This window comes from Hyaloscypha bicolor (genome assembly GCF_002865645.1).
Source record: "Hyaloscypha bicolor E unplaced genomic scaffold K444scaffold_136, whole genome shotgun sequence".
In the NCBI taxonomy this organism is placed as follows: Eukaryota; Fungi; Ascomycota; class Leotiomycetes; order Helotiales; family Hyaloscyphaceae; genus Hyaloscypha; species Hyaloscypha bicolor.
The window spans coordinates 1948974-1957866 of NW_020194638.1; the positions used below are offsets into that span (position 1 = coordinate 1948974).

The 8893-nt window shown below is 31.1% G+C and overlaps 2 protein-coding genes across 2 annotated transcripts; both read right to left on the reverse strand.

Moving 5' to 3' along the window:
* Positions 1-276: 276 nt before the first annotated feature.
* Positions 277-4892, reverse strand: K444DRAFT_540263 (uncharacterized protein; the record flags this gene model as incomplete). The annotated part of the gene is made up of 3 exons (XM_024875696.1): positions 277-744; positions 1585-1640; positions 4709-4892. Coding segments are annotated over 3 exons (708 nt in total), but the record flags the coding sequence as incomplete, so codon positions are not given.
* Positions 4893-5493: 601 nt separating this feature from the next.
* K444DRAFT_540399 (uncharacterized protein) lies at positions 5494-6261 on the reverse strand (the record flags this gene model as incomplete). The annotated part of the gene is given in 3 exon segments (XM_024875711.1): positions 5494-5627; positions 5640-5984; positions 6054-6261. Coding segments are annotated over 3 exon segments (687 nt in total), but the record flags the coding sequence as incomplete, so codon positions are not given.
* Positions 6262-8893: the final 2632 nt, after the last annotated feature.

Consider the following 8893-nt stretch of genomic DNA (forward strand, 5'->3'; position numbering starts at 1 on the left):
GGGGTATGTCCCCAACTATTTACTACCTATATTGGAATTTGGGCCTGCATATAAGCTACTGAGACTCATGCTAGCTTAGCTAGCCGTACTATATAGTTCTAAACTAATAAAGCATATTAAAAGGAAAAAAAGGAAAAAAAAAAAACTCTTAATAGTATTAAAATAGGTGTTTTTTGCATTTTGGAGTTCTTGTTTATAGAGAGTATATCCTGAAGCTTTAGACTTATAGCTATAGTATAGTATTAATTTACGTAAGGTCTTTAAGTCCTCATTTTACTAGGGTTTAGAATACGGACTAGTAGTAGATTTTGGAATACTATTACTAGCTACTTCTACTATTCTATTAGTAAAGTCTTCTGCTAATAGGTCTAGTTTATAGTTTCCAGGTATACTAGTAAATGGAAAGGGCATATTCTTAAGGCTATTAATAAGGTAGCTTGTAAATTTAGCCCAGTCCGCTTTCTTAGTATTAAATCTGACTGGATTAGAACTAGAGCTATAAGTCGACTTACTAATAGTAAATAGTACCCCAAAGTAATTAGAACCTAAGTCTGGTAGCACTTGCCAGTCTTTAATCTTAGTTATTATTCCACTAGTAGCAAAACTTAAGTCTAATATAGAAGGAGTGGATATATTAGGCCTATAGAAGGTACCTTTCCCTGGTTTATTTAATAGTCTTAGAGAATGGTTCTCTATATAGCTAATTAAATAAACTATATAACTGCTTTGAGGTTTGAGGAAATCCTACTAAGGATAATATATATTAAAATCACCTAGTAATAGAGAGCTATTATAGAGAGTAGTAGGTAAAATACTCTCTCTTAATATAGTTAATATATTATTAGGGTCTTCTGGGTAAATTATATTATAGAAATTAATTAGCTGCATTTTTAGTATACCTAGACTTAAGTCTATAATTAAGTAATTAGGATTACTTAGTAAGTTTGAGGCTAGACTAGCTTATAGTTCGCAAGCTATATAAAATAGGGTTCTAGGCCTTAGGGTACCGTAATTCGGGAGTATTTGGAAATAGCTAGAGTATATAATAGAATAATATTTCCGATTATTACTATTCCTTGCTATTACCTATAGTTCCTGGATTACTAGGACTTTAATATCCAGTTCTATAGCTATTTGCAAGACGTTTTTAGTAGTAGAGCTATTACGATTTATATTAACTTATAGTACTTTAATATAGCTACTCATTAATAGTAATAGTAGGAATTATAGTAGTAGTAGCTTTTTTAATTACTAAGTAAACCTTATATAGCTTAGAACTAGCTAAGTAAGTAGTACTTAAGTAATTAGAGTATTTAGTAGTTATATAGGGGCATTTTTTGCCCTTCTTCTTATAGATAGAGCAAAAATGGTTCTCAGTTACGTAACCCTTACTATATAGTAAGTACTTAGGTTCCTTTTTGCAAATAGAATCTAAGTACCTGTATCCTGTATACCTAGTATACTATATAGTACTAGAAATAGTATGGTATTTTACTACTTTAGCAGAGATCCCGGCTATAAGAAGTCTATTTTTAATAGCTCTATTAGCTTGAATCTCGGTAGGGAATACTACTACTACTAAACCGGCTTACTAGAGGCCTGAGTCTCTTTTCTCCTTAGAAGTAGCCCAATAGGGCTGGCTAATAGGCTCTAGTCCCTTATTAAAGGTCTTGATTTCTTCTAGGACTAAGTCCATTCCTTCGGGTATATCAAACTTATAAATAGGTAGACCATAGATAATAACTTTATACCAAGGTTCTCCTTTTTATATACTTGTAACTAAGGGAAGTACTCCCTTTATAATAGCTTGATTTTAAACCAGAAAGTCAGAGTTGAATTCGGGAATAGTATTAACTATAATATTATTCTTCGAGAAAAGAGAGACTATAGAGATTACTAGTCCCTTAATTCCCTTAAAACGGAAAGTAGTATTAAGCAAATTACGAGTAGAAATAGCAGAGAACAAGCTAGCCTGCTCCATATAAGCTAGTAGGAAGGTGCTTTTCCTAGAGAGGGCTGTGTTTTTAGCATTACATATGCTATATAGACTAGTATTACGAGTACTAGTATTAGTACCACGAGTACTACCGCTACTAGTAAGTATACTAGGGCCTTTTCCTCCCTGATTTTTGGACTTAGTATATAATACTATAGTCCAGTCCTTTTCCGAGTGAGATTGTGGTTCTTGAGTAGCGATTTTAGCCCAAGTAGGCTTTTCGGGGGTAGTTTTAGCTTAAGTAGCTAGTTTGGCTTAAGTTCTTAACTGAATTTCGATCCGTTTAGTAACATTTTCGAGGTTCGCTACCTGGGAGGCTAGTAAAGTACTAGTATAGCGGATATAGCCGAATTCAGTATATTCTCTAAAGATTTCTACTAAATCTAGTAGTCGAGATTACTGGTCATGTAATGGAGTAATAGTAATAGCTTTGACTATTAAGTCCCGGGCTTAATGAATTAGTAATTTAGCTTTATTCGAAGCTTGATTCTAATATTAGTAGTGGTTTCCGTAATTTTGGTATTCCTTATTAATATCTCTATTAATATTACTCAAGCTAGGGCCACGCTTTAGCCCGTTCTGGAGGCGGCTTAGTCGAGCCGTACTAGCTGAATTAGGCTGAGGAAAAGGGGCTGCGAGTTCGTCTAAAGAGGTGGGATTTATAGCTAAATCGAATGCGAATTGAGCTCCCTGGCTGAACCGAGCTAGTGGGGAGCTAGTGGGTAGGTCTAGCTATTCGCTAGGGCCCTCTAGAAGCTCTCCGAGCTCTTGAAAGTCGATGGGAGGGGGGCTAGAGCCCGGGGGGTCAGGGGGGGCCATTTAGCCTGTTCTAGCTCTACTTATAGTAGGTTCTAGAGCCTGGGGCCAAAGGGCTGAGGTATATTGAGTGAGTTCTGAAGGTGGGTGAAGTGTGGGTATGAAAGTAAGGGGGGTAAAAAAACCGGAGAATAATATATTGAGCTAATAGTATTTTTATTCCCTAGATTAACTATATTCTTTACTTCCCGCTCTAAAGTCTTAATATTCTTTTTAAGGCTATTAGAAGTAGTAGTAAGGGTTATATTATCTAAATAGGACTTAAAACTAACGTTTATTAATTTAAATAGATCTTAGATATAGATTAGGAATAGTATAGGTAATATAGGACTTCCTTATAGAATGCTAGTAAGTATAGACTTAAATACTTCTATACTATTATTAAAAGCTAGTCTTAATACTCGGTTATCTAGGAACGACGATACCTAGAGAATAAGGCTAGTAGGTAGTAATAAACTAATTATGATCTGTAATAGCCTATTCTTGGACACGTAATTGAAGGCACCTTTGATATCTAGGAAGAGAGTAGTAGTTTTTAGCTTATAGGACTTATTAGTCTCTACTTTATTCTATAGTAATAAAGTAGTATTAATAGCTGACTTATATAGCCTACCTCCTATTTGGGAAGGGTATAATAGGTTACTAGTCTCGGCTAAATAACTAAGTCTCTTAGCTAATATTCTCTCAGAAACCTTTCCTAAGTAATTAAGTAAGGAAATAACTCGATATGCTTTAGATAGGAAATAGTTTGGTTTTCCTGATTTCTTTAGAATAAAGCTAGTAGCTTGTTTCCAGATTTTAGGATAGTACCTCTTATTAATAAATAAAGAATATAGCCTATAAAAAATGTCTGGAGCAGCTCTATAAGCGTGGACTATAATCTCTTAAGTAACTAAGTCTGGTCCTGGGGTTTTCCCCTTTATCTTAGAGGTATATACTTATTCTAGCTCTATTCTGGATAAAATAGGCTAATAGGCTTAGTATTAGGGGATAGTGGGAAAAGCTTAGCTCTAAAGATATTATACTTCTCTTGGAAAATCGACTTTGAATTATTATTACTACTATTACTACTATTTCCACTATTACTACTTAAGATACTAGGGATCGGTTCGTATAAGGTATCTTTAGTATATTTTATAGCTTTAAAAATCGACTGGGAGTCTTTATTCTCTAAGAACTTATTCTAATGCACTAGCTTAGCGCCTTTAATAGTAATAAAGTAGGTATTCTTTGTATTTTGGAATTCTTGTTTATAGAGAGTATACCCTAAGGCTTTAGACTTATGGCTATAGTATAGTATTAATTTACGTAAAGTCTTTAAGTCCTTATTTCACTAGGGTTTAGAATATGAACTAATAGTAGATTTTGGAATACTATTACTAGCCGCATTTACTATTCTATTAGTAAAGTCTTTAGCTAATAGGTCTAGTTTATGATTTCCAGGTATACTAGTAAGTGGAAAGGGTATATTATTAAGGCTACTAATAAGGTAGCTTGTAAATTTAGCCTAGTCCGCTTTTCTAGTATTAAATCTGACTGGATTAGAACTAGAGCTATAAGTTGACTTACTAATAGTAAATAGTACCCCAAAGTAATTAGAACCTAAGTCTGGTAGTACTTGCTAGTCTTTGATTTTAGTTACTATTTCACTAGTAGTAAAACTTAAGTCTAATATAGAAGAAGTGGACATATTAGATCTATAGAAGGTACCTTCCCCTGGTTTATTTAATAGCCTTAGAGAATGGCTCTCTATATAGTTAATTAAATGGATTATATAACTGTTTTAAGGCCTTAGGGGATCCTACTAAGGATAATGTATATTAAAATCGCCTAGTAATAAAGAGCTATTAAAGAGAGTAGTAGGTAAAATATTCTCTCTTAATATAGTTAATATACTATTAGGGTCTTCTGGGTGAATTGTATTATAGAAATTAATTAGCTGTATTTTTAGTATACCTAGACTTAAGTCTATAATTAGGTAATCTGGATTACTTAGTGAGTTTTGAGCTAGGCTAGCCTGTAATTCACGGGCTATGTAAATTAAGGTTCTAGGTCTTAAGATACCGTAATTCGGGAGTATTTAATAATAGCTCGAGTATATAATAGAATAATATTTCTGATTATTACTATCTCTTACTATTATCTATAGTTCCTGGATTACTAGGACTTTAATATCTAATTCTATAGCTATTTACAAGACGTTTTTAGTAGTAGTTTTATTATAATTCATATTAAATTATAGTATTTTTATGTAGTTACTTATTAATAGTAATAGTAGGAATTAAAGTAGTGGCTTGCTTTATAGCTAAGTAAACTTTATATAGTTTAGAACTAGCTAAATGTATAGTACTTAAGTAATTGGAGTATTTGGTAATTATATAGGGGTATTTTTTACCCTTCTTTTTATAAATAAAGTAAAAATAGTTCTTAGTTATATGACTTTCCCTATATAGTAAATATATAGGTTCTCTTTTGCAAATAGAATCTAAGTGCCCGTACCCTGTATACCTAGGGCACTATATAGTACTAGAGATAGTATAATATTTTACTATCTTAGTAGAGATTCCGGCTATAAGAAGTCTATTTTTAATAGCTCTATTAGCTTGGATCTCGGTAGGGAATGCTACTATTACTAAACCGGCTCGCTAAAGGCCTGAGTCTCTCTTTTCCTTAGAAGTGGCCTAATAAGGCTGGCCAATAGGCTCTAGTTCTTTATTAAAGGTCTTGATTTCTTCTAGGACTAAGTCCATTCCTTCGGGTATATCGAACTCACGAATAGGTATACCATAGATAATAACTTTATACCATGGTTCCCCTTTTTATATACTTTTAACTAAGGGAAGTATTTTTTTTATAATCTTAATATTTGAAACCAGAAAATTAGAGTTAAACTCCGGGGTAGTATTTACTATAATATTACCCCTTGAGAAAAGAGAGACTATAGAGATTACTAGTTCCTTGATTTCCTTAGAGCGGAAAGTAGTATTAAGCGAATTGCGAGTAGAAATAGCTGAAAAGGAAGTAGCCTGCTTTATATGAGCTAGTAGGAAGGTGTATTTCCTAGAGAGGGCTGTGTTTTTAGCATTACGTATGCTATATAGACTAGTATTACGAGTACTAGTATTAGTATCACGAGTACTACCGCTACTAGTAAGTATACTAGTACTATTCCCTCCCTGATTTTTGGACTTAGTATATAATACTAAAGTCTAGTCCAATACTGAGTTTGTAGGTTCTTGACTAGCTATACTAGCCCAAGTAGGCTTAGCTTGTATAGCTTGTATAGGCTTTGTAGGGGCAGTTTTTGCTTGTATTCTTGCTTGAATTTCGATCCGTTTAGTGGCATTTTCGAGGTTCGCTACTTGAGAGGCTAGTAAAGTACTAGTATGGCGGATATGGCCGAATTTAGTATATTCCCTGAAGATTTCTACTAGATCTAGTAGTCGAGATTATTAATTATAGGAAGTAGTAATACTAATAGCCTTGACTATTAGTTCCCGGGCTTGGCGAATCAGTAATTTAGCTTCGTTCGAAGCTTGGTTCTAATATTAGTAGTAGTTTCCGTGGTTTTGGTATTCCTTATTAATATCGCTATTAATATTGCTCGAGCTAGGGCCATGCTTTAGCCCGTTTAGTATATGGCTCTGTCGATTCGCACTAGCCTGATTAAGCTAAGAAAAAGGGGCTGCGAGTTCGTCTGAGGATATGGGGTTCGTAGTTAAATCGAAGGCGAACTGGGAACCTGGGGGGAATCGAGGTAATGGGGGGCTAGTAGGTAGCTCTAGCTCCGAGCTAGGGCTCTCAGGGAGCTCTCCGAGGTCCTGGGGGTCAATATTAGGGGGGCTGGAGCCCGGGGGGTCAGGGGGGGCCATTTAGCCGGCTCTAGTTCTACTTATAGTAGGTTCTAGAGCCTGGGGCTAAAGGGAGTAAGTGTATGGAGTGAGTTCTATAGGTAGGTAAAGTGTGTAACTGAAAGTAAGGGGGGTAAAAAACCGGGAAAAAAAAGTTATATATTATATTTCTTTAGATATATATATTTATATTCTTTTTTATAATAAAAGCCTAACTTTACCTAGATATATTTTATCTTTTATAATTATTTCTAATTTATAATTATATTACCTTAAATATATCTAATTATTATATTTATTTTCCCTATTATATATATTACTATTTTAGCTTTATTTTCTTATTAGGAAGAAGAAAAAAAACTTAAATATATATAATACTTTTATATAATTCAAATCTGTTCTAATTTATTCTTTATTTTAGAATATACTTAAAAGAAATTCTTATAATCTCGAGAATCTTTAACTTTATAACTTATAACTATTATATTAATAATATCTTTATAACTTATTAAGAATAATAAAATAGTTAAAGAATAAGTTCCTTAAGTTAGTAAAGTATAATAGCTAGTTCTTATAAGCTATAGTATTATTAAAAGCCTATAGATTAATAGTATTAAAATTTAGAGTATTAAAGAAGCTTAGGTAATTATAAAAGGCCTACTAATACTAGAAAAAATAACTATAATTACTAAATTTAATATAAATATCCTAGATAAGCTAAGCGGTATATATAATAAGCTTTTAAAATAGAAAACCTTTATTAAAGACAGAACTAGACTAGGATTAACTAAGGAAAAGCTAAAGAATTACTAAGCTAATAATAGGGAATTCGAGAATATTATTAAAGGCATTTTCAAAAACAGATAAAAAAAGCTTAATAAGATTAAGACTATAATAAATAGTCTTAATACTAAGAGTCAGAATAGAATTATACTATATAGTAAAGCTTTTAGCTAATATATTAATAATATTTATAATAATCTTAATAAAAATATTTATAAGAAATTATATTCTTTCTTTAAAATAAAAGCTTTAGTATATAAAGCTATTTAGTTAATTAATAAAGCTATTTTAAAATATATTAAGAATAAGAAGTATTAGAATAATAGTATATTTACTAAATTAGATATTACTAAAGTACTTAAGTATATTAAAACTATTTTGGAACCTAAAGAATTAGAATTTAAGCTATTATTAGCTAATAATCTTAAAGCTAGATAATATATCTTTAATACTTCCGGAATTCTAATTAAGTTTATAGTAATAAGCCTTTTCCTGCTTTCTGAGATAAGCCTAAAAAATAGGCCCCTATTATAATTTTAGCTTTAATTTAACCGGATCTAGCTAAGAAAAATAAAGCTAATTTAATAAAGCCTAGTAAGAAAACTACTAGTAAGGCTAATAAAACTAGTATAACTAGATAAGAAGAATCTAGTAAGAATAAAAAGCAAGCTAAGCCTAAGATTTCTAATAAATAGCGGAAATCTAAGTATTAAACTAAGTATAAGATTAATAAAATAGAGAAAAGTAAGGGAAAGCCCTTTATACTAAAGAGAAAAATACTATCTAGAAAGATTTCCTTAACTATACTTAGAATTAAGAAGCAGAAAACTAAGAATATTAAGTCCGAAAAACTTAATAAAGATATTTAGTATATTTATAAGGTACTAGCTAAATAAAAGTTAATACTTGCTTAATAAGATAAGTATATCTTTAAGGAAGTATATAGTAGTATTATAAGACCTATTTATAAGCAAGAATATTATAGGATTAATAATAAATTCCTTAAAGCTCCCTATATAATATATACTTAGTAACTTACTAATACTCTTTCTATTAACCTAATATATGAGAGATTAAGGATGCTTTAAAGCTAGTTACTAAAATTTATAAAGTTACTAAAAGCAAGAAGTATATTTCTATTATTTAGATAAATAAGAAATTACGGAATTTCTTTTTTAAGAACTAGAAAATTAAGAAATATAAATATAAGTACTATATTTCTAATTAATTTTACTCAAATCTATAGCTCTAATTTAATACTATAATTTCTATTCCTAAGTCTAGTATTACTAATCTAGATACTAATAGCTATATTTATAAGAAGAATTATCTAAAGTAAATTAAGAAGCTTAGTATTCGAGAGCTTTTAATAAAAGAAATAGAAATATTATAGTTCTATCTTTAAAAAGATAATATATTAATATATAAAGATCTTAGTAATAGCTAC